General features: G+C 41.9%; 1 protein-coding gene across 1 annotated transcript; it reads right to left on the reverse strand.

Moving 5' to 3' along the window:
• Positions 1-232: 232 nt before the first annotated feature.
• RAB12 (RAB12, member RAS oncogene family) lies at positions 233-25,919 on the reverse strand. The gene is made up of 6 exons (XM_058556700.1): positions 25,397-25,919; positions 12,900-12,960; positions 5,664-5,802; positions 3,522-3,611; positions 2,449-2,553; positions 233-1,435 (listed from the first exon to the last, which is right to left on the reverse strand). Exons 1-6 carry the CDS (start codon positions 25,917-25,919, stop codon positions 1,322-1,324), a joined length of 1,032 nt encoding a protein of 343 aa, XP_058412683.1. The 3' UTR covers positions 233-1,321.
• Positions 25,920-27,192: the final 1,273 nt, after the last annotated feature.

Below are 27,192 nucleotides of genomic sequence, written 5' to 3' on the forward strand. Positions count from 1 at the left end.
CTGTTTGTGCTCTTGCTTTCAATTTTTTCCTGGTGTGTACCTAGAAGCGGAATTGCTGGGTCATACTGTAGTTCTATGTTTGACCTGTTGAGAAACTGTGAAACTGCTTTCCACAGCAGAAGACACTGTATTTTTCTAATGTAAAACACTCAAAAGATGAAGATTTGGAGTTTTTGAAGAATACTGTCAGATATACAATTTATAACTGTACACATAAATGTTGCAACTCAACTGTCATTCATAAATACAAAATTTTATTTGCACTTCATTAGTGTAGAAAGACCACAATGCTTTTCATATCACAACACTCAAGACACGCCAAGTTATTCAAATACATAATTACTTATTTACCTTGACTAAACAAAACAGTGCAGTTTAATAAAAGATATACCAAAGATAGAGTTCACAAATTCATTATCAGACCAAAAAAAAATTTCTGAACACAGGTCTAGGCTTAATAGGAGTCAGCTTCACCATAAAGGGGAGAAGTTTTATCATTACAAAGGTATAGAATGTTTAGGCAAATACATGTATTTCTTTGATATAGTAAAATGTATCTCTTTAAAATTCCTTTAAACAGGATTTCTTTAGGACAGCAGCGTTGTTTTAAAATCTTCTCTAGTTTCAAAAACACTTCTTTCTTTATTGAATCTTTGTAGCTCTTAAAAGCATAGGGTATGTTCTCTAGGAAACCATGAGAGAGATTCTGCGGCCTCAGGACCAAGCCAAATCCTACCCTCTAACTAGTAATACTCTAACATTACATACGTTAATAAGTAACCTTCAATGACGGCTATGAATGGGGCTTTGCTTTGTGGCAGAAACACTCCACTACTTCAAAGACGCCACAGCTGGGAGAAATGCCTTGTAAATAGAGAAAAAGCACTTAAGATAGCGTTCTTCCCCCAAAGAGTCTTTAGTTTTACAAATTTTCTTTAAAACAGTAAGCAAAGCATCACGTTCTTTCTTCTTATCAGACTATCTTCTGTCCTTATAATATAATTAACAAGGACAATTATATTATTTATTTCAAGAAACATTATACCTTTCATTTCTCCCATTCTTCATATTAGAAGTACTATGTTTCCCAGTGTATGCACACTAGACACGGGCATAATAAATGAACTATAATAATTTGGAGGGAAATATGTAACTTATAACCAAAACTTACCCAGGATTGCATATTTGCATATTTACAAGTTAGTGTATAGCTTTGACTTGGATTACAAAGTGCGAAGGAAATCGTCAAAATGATTGTAGTGCAGAAGAGAACATTTTCCCCTTTCCAGGAATCATTTCCACTTTGTCTCCAAAGTAGCAATCAACAGCACCGAACATGCGGTCTGGGGGGAGGCAGTTCCGGGGGAATCTCAGGCTCTGGTTGTAACGAGAGGATACTATTGGACAACTCATTCCTTAAAATATCCAGAGGCATCTTAAGGATAAAGAAAAAAGACCAACACATTTTAACCATACAATGTATATGTAAATGCTTTGCAAATTGTACAATTATATAAGAACAAAGTATTTTTATATAAAGCTCTCCAATCATCAAAGTTTAATTAGACATACAAATATTACACCAAAGAATAAAAACCAAGTTCAGGGTGTTTCATGTCACAACACGACGCTGCCCAGCCTACTTCATACTCTATGGCAGAAGAGCCCAGATGGACCTCAGAAACATGTATTTTTCATAGAACCCAGTATAATGGAAATTTAATGCATTAATAAATGAAAAAATGGTTCTGCATTTTCAGGAGTTATATCATCACTAAAGAAAGAAAGAATCTCTCGACAATTACATAAACAACCATTTTATTAGAAGCTTCTGAATTATGTTTGAACTGAGCAGATTATATGTAATAATAATATAAACAAACTTAAAGTTGTTACTAAAAAATATTTGAAGGTAAGCCTAAATGTTCCTAAAGAAACTGCTGCTGTTCAGTGAAGCTGTCTAGCAATTTTCCTGAACTTAGCGTCCCGGAAAGGCCTCAGTAATGGCACCAGCCTGCTGCTCGAGAGCAGAGCACCGAGCAAGGCAGGTGCTCTCTTCTCAGCTGAGAACCCCGCACCCTCTGCTAGGTCCCCACTGTCCCCACTGTCTGTGTCTAACTTACTTCCTGTGGGAAAACAGGAAAAAAGAAAAGCAGATGTCAAATAAACATGGCACATTGTTACACTGCTCCAGTCTCTCTACCAAACCATACTTCAGGCTAAACAAGCACACTGGACCTCAACACTGAGGACCCTGCAAACCCGCACGGGAAGCAGCTGCTGCTACAGCACACTGGGTGCCGCGGGCTGAGTTAACTTGACCTGATTCTTGAGTCTGAGGAAAACCACCGAACCTCCCTTTCTAAACAAAAAATTCTCAATCAAAAAACAATGAAGGAAACTACAGGCTTCAGGTGAAATACTTTCATTAATAGATTACTATGTTACCTTTTTCAGAATGTCATCAACAAGTTTCAGAAATATTTCATCCACATTGAAGTTATCCTTGGCACTTGCTTCACAGAACCGCATCCCAGTTATTTGCTGTGCAAACTAAGAAAAAAAACTTATTTTTTCTGTGTAGGGTGCAACGCAGTCTAATGTCCGAGCATGAGGCCCACGACGGGGCAGCCTGCCGTGCTTCAGCTTGAAGGGAGGGGAGGAACAAGGGTTATCAAGTTCTCAAGTGCAGCGAATTCTCACGTAAGTAAGTAACAAACAAAACAAAATCCCTAAGGTGATACCAGGACCTTCAAGTCTAAGTACTTGCCCAAGTTTCTAAAATTGCAATGTATCTGACATTTAAAACATGAATATCATTGATTCTCCAAGGAAGGTTAAAATACATTCGAGTAAAAGAAAATCATAAAGGCAATTTTATGGCTTAAAAACATGTTTCTCTGGGGGCTGGCCCCGTGGCCTAGTGGTTCAGTTCGGCGCACTGCACTTCAGCGGTGCGGGTTCGGTTCCTGGGTGCGGACCTACACCACTCATCAGCAGCTGTGCTGTGGCAGCATCCCACATACAAAATACAGGCAGACTAGCATAGTTGTTAGCTCAGGGCGAATCTTCCTCAGCAAAAAAAAAAATAAATAAAAACCAGGTTTCTCTGTATAAAATGTCACGTTAGATAATAATGCAGTATATATTAATGTGGTTTTTGTTTCTCCATTTCAAAATGAATTTAAAGAAGCAGGAAGTTTACTGGGGCCAGTCCAGGGGCACAGCGGTTAAGTTCACATGCTCCGCTTCAGCAGCCCAGGGTTCATGGGTTCAGATCCTGGGCACAGACCAACGCACGACTTATCAAGCCATGCTGTGGGGGCGTCCCATAAAAAGCAGAGGAAGATGGGCACGGATGTTAGCTCTGGGCCAATCTTTCTCAGCAAAAAGAGGAGACTGGCAATAGATGTTAGCTTAGGGCTAATCTTCCTCACAAAAAAAATGAGTAATTTATTAAAAGAAAAAGTATACCAACTGCTAAGGATGGAGCATGGGAACTGCCTCCATAGTTCTCTCACCTTTTCACCTTGCTGTCGGGTGATTTCTCTGTCCGTTTCACAGTCCAACTTATTTCCAACTAAGAGAAGTTCTGCATCTTCTGAAGCATACTGTGGAATTTTAAAAGAAGCTGCATTTCAAAGATGGGCATTGTCATATACTGCCAGGAAATGTAAACCAATCCAGTATCTTGCTCTCATTTGTTCATTAGCTCCACAGACCTTTGAGCTCTACTCTGCCAGGCAGCACTGGTTCCAGGACTGTGAAAGATGGTTCTCCCAGGGCTCATGCGCTTTAGAAAGCAACGTGGTCACAGGCTTTATGAACCACAATGTTCTTAGCCTTTGACCAATAACTCCTAAGAATCTATCCTAAGGAAATGATTCAACATACAGGCAAAGCCCTATACTCAAAATGATCATCAATCAAAAAATACCTAATAGTCCAACAAAATACATGAAGAATGAAATAAGTTAAGGTACAAAAAAGAATGCAGCCATAAAAAAATGCTTTGGAAAAACATTAATATTACACAGGAAGGCCCTCAAGATAGAATATTTAGTGAAATAAGCAGAATGTAAAGTTAAATGGAGTATGGGTCCAATTTGGTTTTTAGCAGAACTATAGATTTTTTAATTTACTTTCATGCTTTTCCAAATTTTCTATAATGACAAGGTATCATTAGTTTTATAATCAGGAAAAAAGTTAAAAGTTCCATTTCTAAGTTTTTAAAAAATACAGGCACAACAGAATTTCTCTAGAAAGGTTAAAATCTCTTGAATAACTCATTTAATTTTGTATATTCTAAAAAACTATTTGAGACAGACTGCAGCAAAAGGCACCTGATGGCGTGACCTTGGCCGAGCTACTCAGGGTCTCAGTCTCTGTATCAGCAAAGTGCGGGTGACAGTACAGGTGCCCACCGGACAGGGCTGGTACCCGGTAAGCACTCAAGAAATGACAGCATTTGCTCACAAAAAGCTAGAAGCAAGAGTCAAGTATCAGAGGAGAGCATCAGACCGCAGGACCTCGGCAGACCCACAAATTCAAGGACCTCACAGGGCCCTTAGGGTTGAGGCCATTGCCTTTAGTTTTGAATTCATTACATTGGTTCTGAAAGTTTTAGCCAGCAATGAGGACTGCCCCTCTCTAACTGCCTTAGGAGCATTCCCTGTGGCTTCAGCATGGCAGGAAATCAGCACCCAGAGACCTGCCATTGCAGAGCACAGAGCCCAGGGATGACCGACAGCAAAGTTAGAGCAGGCTGAAGGCAGGGCCCACCCCAGGGCCAATTATCTCAGTTACTGTGGTCACTCTGGTCCCTACCACATTTGAAAGAGGTGCACACTGATAACATGCTTGTAAGACTGGCAAACGAACATTCTCCCACATCATCTTAAATAGAGGGGTTTAATACAACTTGTAACAAAACCCAATTTATAATATATTAACTGTGCTTGTTATGCAAAGGAACTAAACATCAAATTACTGAATAAGGGGAAGAAAACTCTCCAAATGTGGTCCCTGTTTATCACATCACACCCTAACTGCTCTGTCCTTTAAGTGTATTTTGGGTACACATTTCTTAGAGGGGGGCCCACAGTTTACATTACGCTCATAGACACAGGTGATCTCTGGATAGTCAATCTCGAGCCAAAGGATAAAATTTCTTTTGTTCAAACTGAGGAAGTAAAGGACATGAATAATTTTGAGGGCAGATGTCCAGCAGATGATCAAGGCCCCGGAACTGTCCATAGGCACCGTGGTGAAGCCCATCTCCTTGAGGTCCCTACTCTGTGGACACTCAGAAAATGAGCATCCAAGTGAACTTTCTGCAGAAATGAGAATGGCCCATATCTAATTCCACAGAAGCAGCCTGACATAGTGGAATTACCATGTTTGGGCTTTGAAGTCAGAGTCCGGGGTACCAGAATAAAAATCCTGGCTTTATCATTTATAAGGTGATTCTGGATAAATCTTAATTCTTTCACCTCATCTACAACACATGAATATATATCTACTTTGAATGTTGTAATATGGATTAAATGACCTTTAGTATGTAAAAGTATCTCCATAAATGTTTCCCCTTTCATCCTTCCTTTTATAAGGATTAACACCCAGAAGAAAAGAGGCTACATCTAAGAGAAAAACGCAACACCTACCTTATCAATCATCTTCATCCATTTTGGCAAATCATCAAATGTCTCCTTCTTAGTGATATCATACACTAATATGATCCCCTTGGCACTTCTGTAATAAGCTGAGGTAATGCTGTTGAATCTCTCCTGACCTGCCGTGTCCCTAAGAAATAGCAGCAAAAATCAGTTCACTGACAGTAACCAGAATAATCAACTCTACATTCCAGTGGAAACGCGGAGAGCACCGCCCACCACACTGCAGGCTGGTTTCCTTCTAGTCACCAGGCAACTCCTCATGTCTGGGCATGTTCATTATTATTAGTGGGGGTAGCTCTTCTGAGCTAGTTACATTCAAACAAAAACATAAAGATCTAATTTCTTTCAAACTAAGATTCTGAAAATAAGAAAATGAGAATTTTTATGGCAAAAAGACAGTCATAATGAAAGGGGAGAGAAAAGGTAGATCCCATAATAATTTAACTGAAGATGCTAAAGTCTTGTACACAGCAAAATCTTAATTTTTTCAAATGAAATGTCTTTCCAATGAGAAAATTCATTCAGAAATATCATTAAGCATAAAAGTAATTTTTGATTTCTTAACTCATACCTAAGGGGCTAACTTAAGCTAACGTTAGCTTTGTAATAAATTTTTTGACATTCTAGAATAAAATCATGAAAGTATAAGGTAATTTACATAAATGCACTTGACCACACTCCTCCCCCACCCCCCAAAATCATAAACTTGCCTCTAGAAGGATCTAAGGCCCCCATCTACTACAGTCTGAAGGAAAGTGGTATGGAGGGAATAAGAGGAAAAGCAAAGATGCACAAGGAGTTGGGCAGTGGGCTGATATGAAACTGTTTTATCCTGAAGTCACAAAGTATTATGCTCAAGTCAGTCTTTCTAGGTATCCTGTTTCTATAAATTGGCATATTTACAGGTATATGTGTTATCATTCCCTCAATAGCACTGATGCAACAGTGGACAATAGCCGTTTTCTGGTGAGAGCCGCCGCCAGCAGGTGACTGGCGTGGTGCACCGCAGAGAGCAGCGGGCAGTCCAGGGCACCCAGGCACTCCTCTTGGCTTCTCTGGATAACTCGACCTTCTCACCTGAGCTCAGTCTCCTGACGTGTAAAATGACAGAAAGCGTAACACCCTCCATGGCAGGCAGTTATCAACAATGCGAAAATGCATGGACAATAGTTCAAAGTATTTAAGCCTCCGTTAACTCTCTTTTAACTAACATAGATGATTAATGTCTGATTTTGTTGATAACATGACCAAGAGTCCCCCACTAATGAAAAATGCTGGAGAATCAGTCTTGCTATCTTCTTAGTCCTTCTAAACAGAACACGTGGTCAAAGAGATAGCGGAGAGACATCAAACAGGCTTGAAACACAGTTGAGTTCATTCTTCTCTGATTGCTGCTCTGAAACCTAAAAACAACTCATTCTTCAGGCTTAAGCGGACCATTTCAACATGAAGGATGACAGCACACCAGAGCACACACAGGCTGGCGGAGACTGACTTTCTCCATCTAATAAGCCAAGAAACTGTTTGAGAACCATCATGTATTTATTTACAAATGAGGCTCAACAGAGCAGGGCTTCTGATCAGGAAAACAATTTCTTTAAAGATGATCTCTTAATTTAGCTTTTCCCAAGGAACCCTAACTCATGGCCTGCTCCCAGGGGCCAGAGAGACAGATGGGTCACAGTGGAGGAAGGCAGGGGGGCACTGGAGGAGGCAAAAAATAAGGTTCTTCACTGCAACACTGTTCAAAGCCTCCCACACAATAGAGCATGTGAGTTTCCGGAAGGGGGAGATAGGGTGCAACACTTTCCAAGCGCCTCTGATGAAAGAATGTTTCTCTTGAGCTGTACCTTATGGGACCACGTTCCTGAACACATATGGCAATGGGGCTATAATTTATGGCTTCATTCAAAATAGACTTGCTACCAAATTAGTTCACATTAGCGATGTGTTATTACGCCAAACAAACAAAAAAGCTCATTGGAAAATTCATTTTCCCATCAAGCAGGCCATTTGCTTTGTTCCAGAGGATGTTAAGAATCCCCTGCTGCCCTTGACTGGAAGGCCCAAGAAGGTTGTAGCTGGTTGTCTTTGTCCACCAGGGCCGAGCTGCATGCCTGGCCCACAGCGGGTCGTCAATAAACATGTGCTGAACGAAAGCTTCCATGCTTAAAATGTGGAAAGCTGATGCCACTTCAAGGCAAAATAAACTTTATTTTTTGACCTAGAAATGCCAAAAAATTGGAAAACTGAATATGATGGGGACTGAATTATTCAGGATTTCTAAAACCAACTCAAAGACCACATAAACAGGCACTTTCAAAGTAGGTAAGAAGGAACTGATTCACACACCATTTACAAAAGGAATCAATGAATAGAAGTATTTCTGAAATCCTAGGCACTTTGGGGCATAATTAATAGTTTCAAATCCATAAAGAGTTAAATCTTTCAAAGCATGGTTTCCCATCCTGTCACAAGAGGTGGCTTGTTCAAATTAGGATTTGATCAAATATTTTTAATGTTTTAAAAAATATTCTGTGCTCTTTGAATACTGTTAAGAAACAACATCTCACTCATTTCTTTAAAAAGCAAAATTAACACACATTTTTCTACTCTGAAATCTGTGGTTAGCACAATATAGTGGCATCATAAATTTAAATAGCAATCAGATATCATATCTTCACTGAGCATTTTGGGAATTACATACTTTAATAAATCTTTATTCTAAGTAATTTTAAGCTGACTTTTAGTGTAAACCAACTTCCCATTTATTTCTATACACATTCAATGAATTAGAATCCAGAAACTGGGGACTCAAGAATAGAGAAATTAGAGACATTAGAGGTTTTTGAAAAATTATTTTTATTTTATTGTGGTAAGAACTACTTAATGTGAGATCTACCCTTTTAACAGATATCTATAGGCATAATGTTGTACAGCAGATCTCTGGAAGTTTTAATAAAAACCAAACAATCAAAGAATAGGGATAGTAAAAGGCAGTTTTTGATATAGTTAAAAAACCGTGTTGTATGAGGAGCAAACTCAAGAACCTTAGAAACATGAAGAAGTCAGCTGTCTCTCTCGGCTCTGAGTCAGACATCCAACAAGGATAGACCTCAAAACACAAAATCTGAGGCAATCATTCTAACACAAATAAATGAGTAAAAAAGTTTAGCTTATAAAAATCCCAATGAGGAAACATTTACCAGCTCACCACTCCCCATTTAAGGCCATTCCTTAAATTCCGTCCTTTTGTGCCTGGTTCTGAATGCTTGAGGTAGGAAAGCATCTCTCTTTGAGAGACTATTCCACATTCCCAAAATATTTGAGTTGCAAAAATTTTTATTTTCTATTCCTTTCAAAAGCTCCTTTGCTTGATTTATTTCCCCTACTCAATTACCTGTTATCATAACATGGTCAAAGAACAAGGGAAACAAAATGCCAATTCAGTTCAACAAGTATTTATTAAATACCTACTCTGTGCCAGTACCATAAAATTCCCACACAACTTTCCACTCTCCAAAAAACTAGATGATAATAAAATACCAATGCATTGATCTTGCTTTTACACCTATCTATGAAGATGCAGAATCCTAATATTTCCCCTCTTTATCTCCATGAACCTGAATTTTCCCTGTAATGATAAAAGAACTGATTTCTAGAGATTTGCAGTTTATTAATGTCAGCTAAATCATCATTTACTACAGCTGCAATATGATATTATTATTATTTCTCTATTTTGGTGTAAATTGAAAAATTCCTGCAATTCTGTTTTCCCAGTTTGGTAATACGGCCATGCTTTGAAAATTCAAAGATTCTTATTTGTTGTATTTAATATATCCACTTAAATGATAACAATTATTAATTTGCAGGGCAGGAACCAATATCAGTGTATGAAATGTTCCACCTCTTCCAAGCAAAGGAAAGGAAACCAGCTTGATATCAACGTAAGAACGCTGATTAAAATTCCCCAACAGTGAACACTGGCGCGATGGACAGAATGAGGGGTCTTACGTGAAGCATTTTAATTCTCTTTGCCTAAAGGTAGGAGACAAATTTCTTGGCTTCAAGCCCATTTCAACCCAATGACTCTAAGTCACCATGTATAATTTCCAAGACAGCATTTGGATGTAAATTCACGAAACTATATGCTAGCTGACATATTTTATTTTAGCTATGCTTACATAAAGTTCTTATATATATACATGTAGAAACATCTTAATACAGAGACAAGAAAATGGTTCTTTTTCTGACCACAGATAATCAAGAAACTGGAAAATGAGGCAAGGACATAAAATGTCATGACAACACCTGTAGCTTTTGGTACCTTAAACTTTTAGGAATCTATAGTAAATAATATTTTCTTAGATTGGCCATATTCAGAATTAATCAAGAAAAAAAGCATTTCTTCTAACAAAACCTTTCTGAAAACCGACTAGCAATGCCCCCACAGGCTGACAGTCCAGAAACCCAGAGCACAGCTATTATTAGCAGAGCAGTCCACTGAGCCTCTCTGAAGAGCTCCTTCCAACCACACTGGCTCCTCGTCTGCTGTCAACTGTGACAGAGTAAAATGAGGCCAATACGCCCACTTGTGAACAAAGCAGATCACAACAGCAACAGCATAAGGACTGCTCCCAACTCCAAAACGAGGCATGCACTGCTTTAAACAGTGGACCTGACGCCAGTACTTCCTTTCTACCTGCTGGGTAACAATATCGAAGAAAGTTTTTATCCTTTAAATAAAATACTTCTGAAGATAAGAATCTTACTTTGAGTGTTGTGTGATTAACAACTAGCTGGCAACGTGGATACATTATGTACTCACTGTCCAAAATCCCTTTAGGAAAGATAAGTCTTACTTCTTAACTGAATCACTAGGATACTCCCTGTATTCGACTTGCAATCAACCTTTCAAACACCTTCAGTGAATCTCATTTTTCCTCCTTCAGTTACATTCTTCACCAATGTTGTGCAATTTAAAAATTTCAAAAATGAAGCCTGAGGAGTGAAGAGTCAAGCAGAAGCAGAGCAGGAGTTATTTTGGGGAATGCTTTTACACCCAAGAGAAAAGTGGTTTCAGAGCGTCCTGTGCATTTCCCGGAACTGCACTATCACACGCTTCCCCATGGAGTGGGAGTCACAGGCAGAGGCCTCTTAGATCAGATGCAAAGGTATTGTAGTGAGATTCCAGAAGTATCCAATGTCATCAACACAGACAGTCTTAGGGGGCAGAGTTCCAAGGAGACACAGGACATTTGGACATATTTATTTTTAAGGCATTTTATTTTCCTCTGTTCTTTTTTTTTGTGAGGAAGATTAGCCCTGAGCTGACATCCATGCCAATCCTCCTCTTTTTGCTGAGGAAGATTGGCCCTGGGCTAACATCTGTGCCCATCTTCCTCCACTTTATGTGGGACACCGCCACAGCATGGCCTGACAAGCGGTGTGTGAGTGCGCGCCCGGGATCCGAACCCGGGCCACCAGCAGCAGAGCGCACACACTTAACCGCTACGCCACGGGGCCGGCCCCTGGACATACTTTTACAGATCAGATTACTACTGCCTGCAATGAAAACCAAAGTATTAATATATTAATTATGTCTTTTTTGACAAGCCACAATGCCATCATTTAGACATTGCTGTCATCCACAAAGCAAGTTGCACAAACATTCAATATTAGCTTTATAATCCTTTGTGGGGCAATCTCCATCAAAAAGCATCCACCCACAGGTGCTAAGTACAGAGATGTACCCAGATTCCTTTTAAAGATGGTCTTTACCTTAAAGAGCTTAAATTAGAAACAGTAGCTCATGCGAGAGATACTTGGTTGTCATTTCCAGCATTCAAACAATGGGCAGCAATGTACAGTCAAAGGTCACTTAACGACAGGGACACATTCTGAGAAATGTGTCATTAGGCAATTTCGTCAAGGTGGGAACATCACAGAGTATACTTACACATACCTAGGCTATGTGCTGCTAATCTTATGGGACCATCATTTTATATGCGATCTGTCGTTGACTGAAATGTCATTACGCAGCACATGACTGTACAAGACAAAGTTTGCTGCCTTCCCAATCATGGGCTAATATAATAAGAAGTAGCCATTTTTTGTTATCAAGTATTTAGGCAAGAATGTTAATGTTTTAGAATCAAGCGAAAAACAAAAATAGGAAAAACAAACAAAAAAACAACAAAAACCAAAAAATCCTTAAAATGGGTGACATAGTCACAGATGACCAAACAAAGATATTACCTCAGACACCTCCGGCAGGCAAGCAATGCTGGTTCGGCTGCAGCTGCGCCCCAGACAGGGACACGGATGAAGAATGAAGGCATGGCACTAACACTCAAGCATTAGGGAACCGATGAAGCCACAGGTGAGGCAGAATTAACGCAGATGAAAGCAAACACACACACGGTGGACAAACACTCAGAGCTGAGGGTGACCTGCCAAGAGGAGTTAGTAAGCTGAGTACACTGCAGCCGTGTCGTTAAAACAAGGGCATTCTTAGAATACCCCAGCGGTGCCACTTTCAAGCCACCACCAGACCTGATCCTTTCTCCATAGATGGGTTTCCTAAGGCCACCTGTAGGCTGCTGAGAGCCAACAGAAGGTTCTTAGACTAAACATGGTTATAACACAGCTGGTTGAGACTCTCCTACAATCAAGATGTGAGAAAGGGGCGTCTCTTCAGAAAGCAGCTCTGGACTCATTTCCAGTTGGCACTAATGGGGGCTCGTGCCACATGACATCAGCAACCCGGCCAGAAGGGGCATGCCCGTCCCACAGCGATATTCCCACTGTGCCACCTGGGACAGCCACTGAACTGTCTATGGGTGATGTGCCTTGAAACCGTGCAAATCTGGCTAGGAACATACTATCAAAATCACTTTAAAAACACGAAGACAAGCATTTGACAATCATTTTAGTGATGATGGTTTTGATATTATGTCAAATGATTTGAAAATAGAGGCATAAGGGATCCAAATTAGCTATCATTATTAAAGTAATGTCTTCTTTTCATAACCCCCTATGTGTAGATGGAGTATGAAATAAATGGACTCTTTTCTAAATTCTCTCTCTCAATGTTTATTTAAAAATGAGCAAAGAAGAAGAAAAGTAGGAGACGCAAACCAGTTCAAACAGTTAATTTTCTAAGACAAGCGTATGGATTGTTAAACACATATGGCAATTCTGGGCGCAGACTCTCCCACTTACCAGATCTGTAACCTGATTTTCTTTCCTCTTAGCTCTACAGTTTTGATTTTAAAGTCAACACCTGTAAATAAACAAATGAAGATGAAGCAAAAACAATAAAGACGCAATTTGTCATAAAAAATAATTCTATTTGTATATCATTCTATTTTTATATCATTATCAGAAAAACAAAAAACCCCACTATTGCTAAATCTCAAAAGGAAAAAGCAGAATATCAATGTCTGTAACTACCCAGTCATTCTATGCTTCATACCCAACTGTAAAAGTCAACCTCTCCTGTATTTCACCCTCAACTATCTACGCAGCATCTGCTATTCACAATATAATTTATTACTACCACAAGCTTATCATTAAAGCCATTTAAAAATTAAATTATTGCATTAACAAATGAATGGCTTTAAAAGAACATTATCTTGGGGAAATTTCTCATATGGAACACTAGAAACTTAATCTCGATTTCAAACAGCCTTAGTCTGAATCTAGAAATTACTGTATTAAGTTTTTTAGCATTCACAAAAAATTTAGTTAATATGTAAACATGACTTCTTTATTATATTGTCAATAATGTGGAAGAGGAATTATTTTTTAAAAATTTACTCATACAAATTAACATACTCATTTTTAATTTTTATTTAATATTAACAAGCAAACCATCATGTATCACTGTCCCTTTCCAATTCAGCCCTTCGAACTTCAGATAATTTTTTAAACCAGATTTTCATTTGTGTATGTTACCTCATATCCATCTCAGTTATAGAAAACTTAAATATTTCAAAACAATATTTTTTACACAACTTTCACAACTAACAAACATAAGCCAAAGGGATGCTGGCTAAATTTGAGAACTAGAAACATATTCTCTACAGGAACTACTTCCGGACTGCTTCGAAGGACCCACGTTCTCAGGCTGTTGGGCCTCTAAGGGGCAGCGGCCCCCATCCGCCAGTGCAACGTGGCTGCACAGTGCACAAGGACCCCGCTCCCAGGCTCTCCACCTCAAGGCACTGATGCAGCCCTTCCAAGTCAGATGATGTTCTTGAGGTGAGGCGAGAGACATGTGACTGACTTTTATAATTAGTAACACACTGTAACACCAAAGCAATACCAAAGACACATTACAACCCTGGGCCAGGGCGAGGGCAGCAACCCTCCTTCTGTACAATAAAGAGAAGGTGTATGAATATAAAATGCCACAAGGAAACAAAGCTAGAGAATGCTCCATTTCAATTCTTACTCTCAAACAGGCGTATTTTTCAAATGTCACTGGGCGAAAGCTGGTTAATTTAATTTCACTTTCAGTTCTGAAACTGATTTGCTTTTTAGAAAAAGTCAAATGACACTCTAAATCAGCTTTGAAACAGGAAGTATGTTTCAAATATCCTTAGAGTTCCTTAATGACTCAACCACAGGGAAAAGGATAACTTAAAGCAATATTCTACAGGCACAAAAAACAGCCTGGAGATATTTGCTATGTTCTGATTTTTAAAAGGCACAGCTTAATGACAAAACACTGTCTTCCTGATATTAGCATAAAGTTAGGACCTCACCCGCGTTACTTCATAAAGGCAAATTACAAATCAAATTCATATTTTGTCATTACTATTCTATTTTACTTTTATTTCCAGTTACATTTTGGGTTTTTTTTTAGTTTTAGTTAAGGGAGCTGTAACTTTTGTAAAACTTGTCACAGTGGCTGCTACTTTATTGAAAAGAATTGCAGACGATACTTCTCTTGTAAGCTCTGCTTCAAATCAACTAAAATAATCCCTTGAAACAGCCAGAGCAAATAATTTGTGTTTTGATTAGGCTGTTTTCTCTGCTAAGAATTGTTCTGAGGCCTAAACATGTCAGACACTTTTTCAACCAACTTGAACAACTTATGCAACTTTAGCAGTCCTACACTAGGACTATTTGGTAACCAGAGTTTAACCAATAAAACAAAAGGAAAGGGCATTAATATTCAAAATCAGGAAATAAGTGGTAATGTTATCACCATGTGATTATAAATACATTACTAGTTTTAACAGGAAAACAAAACAAAGATTAACTGACAGTGAATAGGATTAAGAATCTGTTGAGCCAAAACGAAGACTATCTAGTTTTAGGGAGTAGATTAATGACAACATCACTAACAACAACAGAAAAATACCCAGTGGCTAGATCTGAAATTCCATAAAAGAGCTTATTAAAATAGTCCTCTCTCAAAACACCCTTTACCACATTTAACAGCCACGAAGTAGCTTGTAACAACTGGAATATTACTCCAATTTATGGCTTGGAAACATATACTTGTATCAAAGAACAAAACTAAACATTTCTAAAAACCTTCTTACATCAAGTCAAAAATATCTCTTAATGTTGTCTATTTTTAATATTCTCATGTCACAGAAATTATAATAATCCTTAATAAAAGGTAATAAGTCATCAACAGCCTCAAATATTCAGTGGGTTAGTTCTACGAAAAGTTAGCACAGAGCTGGTCCTCACTGCGAAGGAACTCCTGGGACCAATGTTTACAAGCAAGGGATGAAAAGGGTGGCAACTTCATTTCCATCTACAGCCCTTGTTGAAAACCCAGTTTCCAACAGGTATCTTGACCAACAGAAGCAATCTACTACTCCATCAGTTGATGGGGACAGTCCCTGCCCTCTAAGAGCTTAGTCATACCGACCTAAATCAAGACCCTGAACACTTGGCAAAGAAGTGCCTTTCTTTATGTTCTCTTCTTTAGAGAGCCTCCTTGTCTGCCCAGAAACCTTTTAAGTCCTAAGTGATTTCTCCCTGAACCCTTCTGACTGCCCCACCCTCACCCTCATTCCTCGTCTGTGTTCCCAGTTCTTGGATCTGAACTCTCTTCTAGCCCTTATCACATCGTCCCTTCTTTGTTGTTTGGTGTCCCCTCTGAGGACACAGTCATCTTTGATTCCCTAAAGCCTAGGACACTGCCTGGCATACAACAGCAACACAATAAATCTGATGAATGGAATCCCGCCTAATCTTCTCCATCAAATGTTGGCTATTTTTGGAATAATTAGGGAAATTCAGGACTTACTAGTAAAAAAAAGAAAAAACAAAACAAAAAACCTAACCAAACACTTAAGTAGTAGAAAGAAAGGGCAGATGTTCCAAGTGTGTCTGGTGTGCAGAGCAATGGAATGGGAGCAGTGAAATGCAGGGGTACCCAGCACACATACATCACCCCAGAAACGGAGTACTTCATTTCTCCTACAATTCCTATTATTGATGGTAAATCCTTGGAGGGTGGGGTAGTCTTAATATGCTCATCTCCTCTCCCTAGACACATACATCCCAGAGGATTCTTCAGTCCCTTGGTCCACTAAGTGAATTATTCTGGCAACAGAAGCTTACCTTTCTCTAAGCTTACCAACATTACAGAAGTCTTGCTAAAAATATTTTAATCAGAAAGGACACAGGTCACAGGGCTATGATCAGTGTCCCAATGGGTACAGATTGCTCTATTTGAGTCCCCATGTCATCTTCTTGATGTTAGTCTCCTTTAATAATCATGATAGCGGACATCTGTCAAACGCTCAGTGCCTGACATCCAACACATGGAACCCTATAGCAGCCCAAAGAGATAGGCTCTATTGTTCTCAATTTACAGAGGAAGACACCAGAGCAGAGAGAGAACAAGGTAATTTGCTTCAAGGTCATATCACATGCTAGGTGAGTGGCAGAACTTAGATTCAAATTTATAACACTGCCCACAATGAAAAGTTGTGACAATAAAAGTCAGATGCATGAAAAAAGGAAAAGTGTGAAATGTTCTCAAATGACCCAGAATCACCATAACCAAGCTGTTAGAGAACAATGCTTAACTTTGCACTCAGTCTTCTTTGTATCTGTCTTCCATAAATCTTAGCAATAGCACAAAGAATTGGGTACTCACTGCTAAGATTTCCAAGTTCCCCTTAAGGCAAAACATTTCCAAAACATTACTCTATTTCTTTTTGCTGGGCCATAAGAAGTTACAAAAATGAAAACAGCAAAAATAAACAGGAGCTTCTTTCTTCACATTCCTTTCCAGCAAAAAGCTAAATAAAAGCAAAAAGGACACCATGGTCCATGCCTACGATTAAGCTGAATGGACTTCCTTTTTCTTCTCTGCCCATCTCCACTCCCCCACCACCAAAGATCTGATTTTATTTTACTTAACACTTTTAGGAAGTTGAAGGATTTCATCGACTTTGAAATAAATCTCAATCCAAACAGTGGTTGTGATGTTACTGCTGCTGCTTTATAATAACTATCTTAAGTTTGTACAGTGGCTTTTCTTCCAAGGATATATATCTAATAGTGTCATCCAATTACGCACATAATATTTCTACTAAGGGAGAGGATTTCCAGCATCTTCACTGAGTTGAGAGTGAGAAAATAAATTAAGAAATGCATCAAGGTCACATAGAGAGACGTAAATGCAACATCAGAAAATGAGTCACCTGAACACAAGGCCAGCTTCTGCCTCAACACCACCAACCAGAGAAGAGCACAACGCAAACAGGCAAGCACCATGCAAAGGAAAAGGCAACACAAACTGGCTGTCAGGAGACTACCTCTCAACTCCTGTACTAGAAGCACCTGAACTTGTGAAATCTTATTTAATATTATCTGGCTTTTCCTGCTTAAACTGTGTTAGGAGGAGTCAATGAAACAGAAATATAACTGTGAAGTATCCTGATCATCTCAGAAGTAGGTACTATTAAAATAGCAAAATCATTGTATGTCATCAAAAAATGTGTAACAGGCCTGAGGATATCAAATGTCTATCCTAAGTTTAATATGATCTGCCTCTCTTTCATTCCAGGCGGGACACACCTCCCCTCCAGCAAATAAAGACCACCTGTGTCTCTGTCCCTGCCATATGCAGGAGAACAAGGAGACAGCCTTGCACTTGACTGGAACACACACATGGCGATACCAGGAACTTCACTAGGCAGGGAGAGAAGAGAGTCCAAGGTCACAGACTTCAGAGAGACATGGAAGGAACCGAGGGCACGTGACACCTCAGGGCGGTCAGGACAGGCAGACAGTTCCATTTTCAGGACGTATACACACATGCAAGAATTTCACAGAAAGGGGTTTATTCCCTTCATAATAAAAATAAGATTAAGAACTCTTTCATGGTGTTTACTGTGCTTCAGGTACTATTCTAAGGGCTTTATGTGCTTTAACTCATTGCAACGTATCCTCAACAATTTTATAAGGTAGATAATACTACTCGCCCCATCCTACAGATGAAAAAACTGAAGTCAGAGAGGTCAGTGGCTTGCCCACGGTCACCATGCTGCTAAGTGTTAGAGCACAGATTTGACCCGGGCTGAAGGGCTCCAGGCTGTGCTCCTCCCAACTCACTGCAGCAGCCTCACCTGACGAGTAAGTGGAGGAGGGAATGGCTGGAAGGGAGCTATCAACACATACTTCATGTCAAAACAGAATTCTGCACTGCTAGGGAATTACGATAAAAGTAAGCATGAGGTACGTGGCTGCTCCTGCACCAGGAGGCCCTCCCGCTCTCCGGTTACAGACAGACCCCGATCTGAAAAGCCAATAATTTCAACCTCTACGTCACAAGAGGAAGAGAACATTGATGGGGGAGGACGAGCTGGAAAATAAAAAAACCCAGATGATCAAATGGTGGGTCACTAATATTTTCTTCATATGCAAAAAGTACTAACTTTACTACTACTCAGATGGGGTCCATAAAAACGCAGGGACTGTCCAAGAATTCTGTCCTTTCCCAGGTCACGTGTTCACTTTGTGATATTTCATATTCACCTATACATATCTCAGTCAGCATCTCTAACGGATAAGGATCCTTGTTTGGAGCGTTTCAGAGTTTCTGCATCTGTAGGATAAACTAGGAGGAAAAGTGAACATAACTGACATGTATAATTTGCCTTTTCTAGGCCAGGTATGTAAGATATTTTATCCTCATTTACTCTTGTACCACGAGAAAGGAAGAGTGCAAGTCCTACTTATTTTTCTTTTTATGAATGAGGAAACTAAAGTCACTCACCCAGAGACACTCTGACAGCTTGCGGCAGAGCTGGGATTGAAATCCAGGACTGTGCGCCCACCTCTGAAATCCACACTCTCCCCACATATCACAACCCCTGGGGGAGCATCTAGAAGGAGAGTAGTGGCTAAGGAGAAGGTGGAGAGTTTTTTTTTTTAAGTGAAAAATTAAAAGGAAAAATGTGACTGTAGGTGTGTGATTCTTTAGCCATCAACAAGAGTGCCGAGGTTCTGCCATGTAGCAGGCCTGAAGAGGACAGCACGTGAAGAGTAACAGAGCTCCTCACTTAGAGGGGCCTGTTCCTCCACCTGGGTCCTGAAGCTTCTGCGTTCAACTAAGCTGGGAAACCAGGCGAGTTTTATTCATCAGCTACTTCACCATAGGCTTGCCTGAGGTGGAACTATAGGTTGCTGTTTTGTTTTGTAAACTAAGAAAGCATTATGTAAGCACCAGAAACCAAACAGCGGAGGCTGTCAGATTTGGGAGGAGAAGGTTTGCTATGGAATACAGTGGTCTATTAAGCCTATGTTGTGTTTTCTGGTTTTAAAGGATAAGGATATTTTTTTAAAACATAATCACATTCAATTAAGGGCACTATTTTAGGTCTGTAGTTTTGGTTTTCCAAATACTTTCCAAATGTCAAAGATGTGCAATAAAAAGACAAAGAAAAACAATCAGTTTCTTCCTCTGCTGAAGTACAACAGCACAGCATTTTACCTCTTTCTTAACATTTTATTTCGGCTTCTCATGACTCACTTCCCCTTCTGAAAACGACAAGCCAGGTAAGCAAGCATTAGCTTTGTGCCCGACAAAATGGCTAGCAGAATGTGTCTTGCATAAATATAGACAAGCCTCTCAAAAAAGATCTGCTAAGTGACTACGGCACAAAGCCACGTTTTCTTTACAAATTCAGACAAATGCTTAATTAGAACAATGTACCTGGCACCCCTGGCTGGAGAACGACTTGCACCTATCAGTTCTCAAAGGAGCCTCCTCTGCCTTCTCAAGCCAGTCCCAAGGTCTGTTCACAGACGGCTCCTGGCAGAGTCCGCGGGCTGGAGCAAGAGCAGCAATCTCTGAGAATCTGGATCTCCACCACGCAGAAGCAGACCTTTCTTCTCCAGTGAGTGCACAACAGTGAAAGAAAGGCTGCATGCACTTACGCCAGGTCTTTAAATAGATTTTTACTCAACCTAAACAACCCGATCGCAACTAAATTTCCATATTTTCTTTGAAAGATAGCTACTCTATTCCACAAAAACAGACGCACTCTGTGCAAGCCTATCAGCTTGCATTAAGTTCATTAAATAAACCTAATCACGCCACACACGGCATATGCTGGCGTAAACACTAAACGTTAACCAAGATGCATCAGCCCCTCTCACACCCCCCTCTGCCTGAGTCATCGTGTTACATCATTTGGTAGGGGAGTGGAACAACACTGGAGAGCTTCGGGGCTGGGCTTTTCGAGTGGGAATTCAGGACGACTTTCCCTAATTCTCTTTTAAGTGAAACACTTTGGCAGATGAGCCATGGCTTGGAAGACTGCAAATGAATACAGAAAAGTAAAATAAAATACAGTTTAGAATTCAAATCCAGTATTAGATATTCATTCCGGGTTTTCTAACACAAGTTTCTGACCTAAGTTTCCACAATACAGTATAAGCAGTCAATTTCCCTTGACAGTGGTTCCAATGCTTCTAGGTAAGGCCGACCCAACACTGATGGACTGCATCTCATCTGCCCTGTCACCTAGCGTTCAAGGCCAGCCACACGGACAGCCACTTCTGCAGGGGACTTACCTTCACCTGTTCCTTGGACCCTTCAAGTCGGCTTCCAGCTCTACTGCTGGCCCTGATAAAATGCAGCCACCTGCACCACCAAGCTTCCTCATCCTTGGAACAGCATCCTGAGTGCCACCCTCAGCTCAACACTGGGCTCAAAAGAATGTGTTCTCAAAGAGGACACAGGGACTCCAGCCAGTAACTGAGTGAAAACAGGGCTTCAGGAAAGCACCATCATCTTCTAAGAGCAGCTCCTCTCTGGGGCCTGCCTGAAGTTTAAGCCACTACTGCTGAATGGGAACAACGAAGACAGAGTAGTGCGGTTCTCAGAACTAAATTTAAAGAACTATTTAATTCTGATATTCTGTCTTTCCTAATTTTTTGTGGGTCTACTTCATTTTAAGTCTTTTTTTTTTTTTTTGAAAAGTTGGTAATAGTGGATTTTTTTCAAATGTCCTTACTCAGCAAAATAAAAGAACTGGCAATCCTATGTCAGCTTCCAGCACTTTGGGGGAAATTTTACTGCCCAAGAAAATCAAAATTCTGGTCTAGACCGCCTTACTCCTACTATTCCTCTATTTAAATATGGCAAATTTGGGAAAATTTTTTATAAATATGTAAAAGGCTTTCAATATCTGAATGAATATTTAGGTAAGAAATGCAATTCTTAGAGCATTATTTTAATATCCAGAAGGCAAGTGACAAGTGATGATAGGGGCATAGTTAGAGAAAGTCATCTTCTCATTGACACCATAGATCAATGACATCACTGTCTTCGTAGGGCTGTAGAGAGGACCAAATTCAGTAAGTAGGAAAGGGCTTCATGATATCTGATTCTGAGCCACCAAAAATTTCACAAAGCATAGTACATTTAAATCTCCAAGTAAGCTAAGGAACAGATAGTTAGAAAGAACTCATTCTAGCCCTGCCCATGACCACTTGCTGACTGGCTGTGCCCCAGTGGGTAAGTTGTTTACCTCTCTGAGCCTCTGCTTCCTCATCTGTAAAATGGGAAGGACTTTCAGGACTGTTGTGAGGACTGGAAAGAGTGTACTTTTGCTGGTACACAGTAAATGCTCAACAAATTACAGCTACTACTAAGAGAATATTACAATTTACATGCACAAACACCTATATTACTTATCCAAAGTCACAAACTACTCAGTGGCAGAGCCTAAATCAAGAGCCCAGGCTCCTCAACCTTCCTCTTGTGCTTTTTCTAGAATGCAATGCTGCTGGAGTGGGGGTGGGTACTGCCAGACAAAACATTTCAATCCAAACAAAATTAACAGCTGGTGTCTAATAGTTACAGAGAAATAAAACAAAGGTTGACAAATATATAATTTTATGGGTTTGCTTTTTGTATGTTAGATAGTTGTGAATTCCTACAGCCAACTAATTTTTTTTCCATTTCTCAAACTTCAAAAAGCTGCTCCTGTACTTTTAAAGAACCTGTCAAATGATGTTAGCTATATCAGATTAAGTAACTCAATTCCATGAATACAAAATCCCATTTGAAAATAATACTCCACCCAATTTCTATTAACTACATCAATTATTACAAAGTCTTTTTAGCTTTTCATGCCATAGTGAATTTTGTGTTGTCTTTTAAACCAAATCAACTCCTTATTTGATTAATAACACACACACACACACAATCAACATTTTGCTCATTTATAATTTTACAAAATAGATTCATTACCTCAAATCTCTAGAGACTTCCACTATGGTCTTTTATAGAAAGTGAGTCTGATTCACTTTAAAAAGGCACTTACTGGAGACACTCTTTTCTAGACTCTGAATTACACAAAGCCATCACTTTAGTGACCAACCTCGGTCTTCGCATGCTCAGACACTCTTCCCCGCCATGCCGCAGGGAGCAGGTCTTTTCCAGACTCTGCTGTCATGAGAAGCACCCATCTGCAAGCCTGGACAGAGTAAGGGCAAGTGCCACCGTGGAAGAGAATCCTTCTCTATGTGGAGCTGACTGTACAACAAGGAGATGAAACTTGACAAACTGGCCTCCGAAGGACCATATGAGCTAACCGCTCGGAAGACAGGCATTCAGGTGAGGCAGCCACAATTCTACACCACACCCAATGCCATATTTAAATAGCATTTTCCTAAACGAATTTGAGGAATGGATTTCTTTACAGCATTCCAATGGGGAGGAATCCTCCCCTGACCAGTCCTCATCCTACCCCGATTGCAGGGGCTGCGCTTCCACTGTGTTCCCCCAACATTCTGTACACATCTCTACCACTGCCCTTATCAACCTCTATCATCTCATTCCCCACGGGCTCTGAGCCACGTCTGCACAGAGAGTGTCCTGTTCACCCTTGAGTCCCAGTGGGTAGCATAGGACCCAACACACAGTAGGTGCTCAATAAGTGATCCGGTAAGTGGAAGGAAAACACAACTCAGAATCAGACATTGAAGGTGGGTTAGTTAGCTTTCTTAAACCGTTTTCACATTCTAGATCAGACCTGAAATTATCATCTTTCTCTGAACTTCCCCCAGTTTAAATAAACACTTATCGAGCAGAGTACTACAGGCTACATATGGAGGAAATAAAAATCCAGCACATAAGGAACCCTGCAGTGGTGGTGGTGTGGGGAGATACGGGCATGTGTAAGTGTATGCATTTATGTCTTTTTATTAAGGGGACAGAGAAACAAAGTGCTTGGTTTCCTCGCCTCCCAGTTTCTTCTTCATTCCCAAATATTCTATGTAATCCTGCCCAGTGTGTTTCACTGTCTCCATGCCAATGCCGTTCGCAAAGGCCTTCATGGCTCCAATAGCTATAGAATAAGGTCCACGCTCCTTTCATGGCAGTCAAGGTCTTGAAGCATCCATCCCCAACATCCCCTAAGAGTCTTTCCCAGAATGTGGGAGTGCTACTCCACTGTGGCCCCGGCTTAGAAAACCCTGCCTCATCTCTCCTCTGCCCCCTTCGAAAGCACACCTTTGCTCACCTCCTACCTCACCACCCATCCCCCAAGTCCTCTCATTCCCCCATTAGTGCCTTTGCTGATCTCTCTTCATCACACAGTACAACTCTATTATCACTCATTTTTATATATTTTTATGTGTGGAGCCATAAAGATCGATAGTTCTGAATTGCTTTTAAGTCTATTTATGTCAGGTACTAAAACAACAATATAAACCCTCATTTGATGGTTTAATAATTCCCTCTACTTTATATGATCCAAGATTGGATATTTGAAACAGGTACAGTTATGCTATTGAATTTTAATATCACGGTCCCAAGGCCAATATTTGAAAAGCAAACTGAGTAGAGAGCACAAATATTTCCAAAATGATCTATTCCAAAAAAGCATTAAGAAAACAAATTCTCACAAACAAAACAAAAAGACAATACAAAACTTGGGGGTTTAATTTTCCAATATGACATTTTAAATGCAGTACTGTTTTGTTACATGACAATTTAAAACCACTTCATCCCCAAATTGTACCACCTTGGAACTACCACTGGTTCCAATACTAACTGTATGTACAAGTAGACGGAATGATATTTTTACCTCTGAATTTCAACTGAAATATTATTCAATGCTCCTTGGACCTGCCCTGGGGAAATCCCTCACTGCCTAGCACTGAAGGTGACTGCCCTTTATTTTGAAGAACCACCTCATCTATGGGGTTCCCCTAGCTCTGACAGCTTTTAAGGGGTTTTCCATAGAAATAACTGTTACAACCCACACTGACCTGAAAAACCTCAACGCCAAGTCCCATACATCTGACTTCATTAAAAAACTTCCCTGCAGTTTCGGTTTTAGATGCTGAGGACGCTGCACTTCCTGACCTGGAGCCTTACTGTCTTGACTTCAGTGTTGTACTTCATCCCCCTGGGTGGGACTGGAGGACTCCTCCCCACTTTGGGGAGTCCCTGGGTGATTCGAGGTCATGGATAAATACAGCTGAAGTCCCTCTGCCCCCGCATTTATAGTTAAAACAAGAAATTTCGTGTCGCTTTAGTCTTAATATTCTCCACAGACCTTCCACAGGGAATTTTAAACTTCATTATTCAGTGCATCTTAAAAGCGAGTTCAAATATAGAAAATAAGCCCAGATTTACCGCGCAACTACTCCTCGTAAGGCAAAGCTAAGGCATCAAAATTCGCTGTAGGTTACGCACTGTGGCCACCCAGCCAGCGGCACAGCTTCCACTTCACGACACCGCCTGCTTGCTTCCCACCTCTCTCCCATTTTTCTTGGATGAGTGAGGACAAGGGCGGCGAGTTCCCGAGCAGAGATGCTCACACAGTCCCCGAGACCTGAGCCGGACCAATGCATCACCCTGGCCTCATGACGGGCCCCTGAGGGCGCGGGGCGGACGCTGAGACGCCTGTGTTCAACAACCCGCTCCGACAGGGCCCCAAGGACAAGTCTGCGTGGAGACGACGAGGAAAGCTCTGCCTGGCTTTGGGAATGGGGTCCAGGGGCTTCAACATGGGCCACCCCCCGCTCCCCTGGCTTTCACCGAGGACCAGCCACCAGATGCAGGGCCACCCCGGCCACACAGCCGGAGCAGGAAAGGCTCGCCTCCGCGCGGAGAAGCGAGGCCACACGGTGAAGGGCGGCAGCCCTGGGGGCCGGGGGAGGGCGGCCGGGCGGGAGGCCCAGCGGGATGGGGCCGGCGGCCGCGGCGCCCTTACCCACGGTGGACTTGCAGGCCTCGCAGAAGGTGTCGTCGGTGAAGCGCTCCATCAGGCTGGTCTTGCCCACGCCGCGGGAGCCGATGATGATGACCTGCAGCTTGAAGTCGGCCGGCCTGGGGGGCTGCTTCCTCCGGCGGGCCTGGCCGCCCGACAGCGCCGGGGAGCCCGCGCCCAGCCCGCCGCCCCCGGCCCGCCTCTGCAGCGCGGCGCCCGGATCCATGCAAGCATACGGCCCCCGCTCGGCCCGCCGCCCGCCGCCCGCCCCCCGGCCGCGCGCCCCGGGCCCCGGTGCCCCCTCGGCCTGCGCCGCGCGCGGGGGCTCGGCCTCGGGCTCGGCGTCCGCCCGCTCGAGCCGCCCCGGCGGACCGCGGGGGCCGCGCTGCAGCTGCGCCGCCGGCCGGCTCCTAGCGCCCGCGCCCGCGCCCGCGCCCGCGCCGCCGCCGCCGCCGCCGCCGCCGCCGCCGCCGCCGCCGGGAGAGGAGGAAGGGAGGCAGCTACTCCGCAGCAGCGGCAGCAGCATCCCGGACGAGGAGGGGCAGGAAGCGCAGGCGCGGGGCGGGGCGGGGCGGCGGGCGGGAGACGGGCGCGCGCGCGCCCCCTGCCGGCGGGAGGACCGCCCGCCCCGCGCGCCGCGTCGGCCCGCCGGGTTCGCTCCGCACCTCCTGCCTGCTTTCTGGTACCCCTTCTGCTCGAAGTCCGCTGCCTCCCGCTTCCCAGCCCTGTCTTCCCTCTCTTTTCTTTCGGTCGGCTCCGTTATCTTGCCTTTCTTTTCCGGCCTCCCCCTTTTCCCTTTCGCTCTCCTTTCTCTGCTTTCACTGAGCACAGTCCGAAAACACCGTGCCCGTTTATTAGCCATCTCTCCCAAATCTGTTACGTTCTCAAGATACGCCTCCCAAATCGCTGCGGCAACTCACAGTGTTGCTGAGACGCTCGAAAGTGCCCGAGTCAGGCCTCCACCGTCACCCTCTGCCAACCGGGGCTCCTGTCCAGACCCGCGGTGGCGCAGACCCCACTTACTGCGCCCCGCGCACCCCCAGTTGGGTGGGAGACGTCTTCATCTTTCCCTATCATGTATGTCTTCCATTTTCCACAGGAAACACAAGAAATCAGTTATTTTTAGCCCTGATTGCAGCCTCATTCAAAGTTCAGAAGTTTTTATTCCATTTAACTTTTAAAATAAATAAACGGCATGCTCCTTTGGGCAAGCGATGGAGTTGAAACTCAGTGGCAAGAGAAACTCCAAGATTGAAAAGCCAGAAGTTTAGGATTATGGACTCGAGTAGTATGTTTTGCGTTTCTGTGTGAAAGGACTTAAGGATACAGAAAATCACTGCGCTGATCCCTTGCCAGGGATTTGTTTAGCAAATTCCTCAGCGTGAACTTGAGCACCTCAGTACACAGGGTTCTAAACATGATAGGAGCTGGCACGTGTGCCGAGAATGATCTCGTTACCCACCAAATTTCAGCTTTATTTAGAACTAGGTTTAGTAATGCATAGTTCAGATGGATGTTACTCTACAAACCTGATTTGTACAAATCTAGCATCGCCCACAAAGGAAGCTGGAAGAAGTTTATAAGAGAATTCTTGGCTTTCCAAAAGCGATCACGATAGGAGTCTTTTCAGTAGTTCTTAGGCTATTTAAAATATGATTTTAGACACAGCTCTGTCACTTACAGTCAGGGAGCCTCTCTGAGATGTGGACTTCTCTTCTCTTCTATAGGAAGGAGAGTAGCGACTCCTCTTGCCGGTTTAACATTGTTAGGAAAAAATCAACTAACAATCTGTGTGAAGT

This window comes from Diceros bicornis, chromosome 16, assembly GCF_020826845.1.
Source record: "Diceros bicornis minor isolate mBicDic1 chromosome 16, mDicBic1.mat.cur, whole genome shotgun sequence".
Taxonomy (NCBI): Eukaryota; Metazoa; Chordata; class Mammalia; order Perissodactyla; family Rhinocerotidae; genus Diceros; species Diceros bicornis.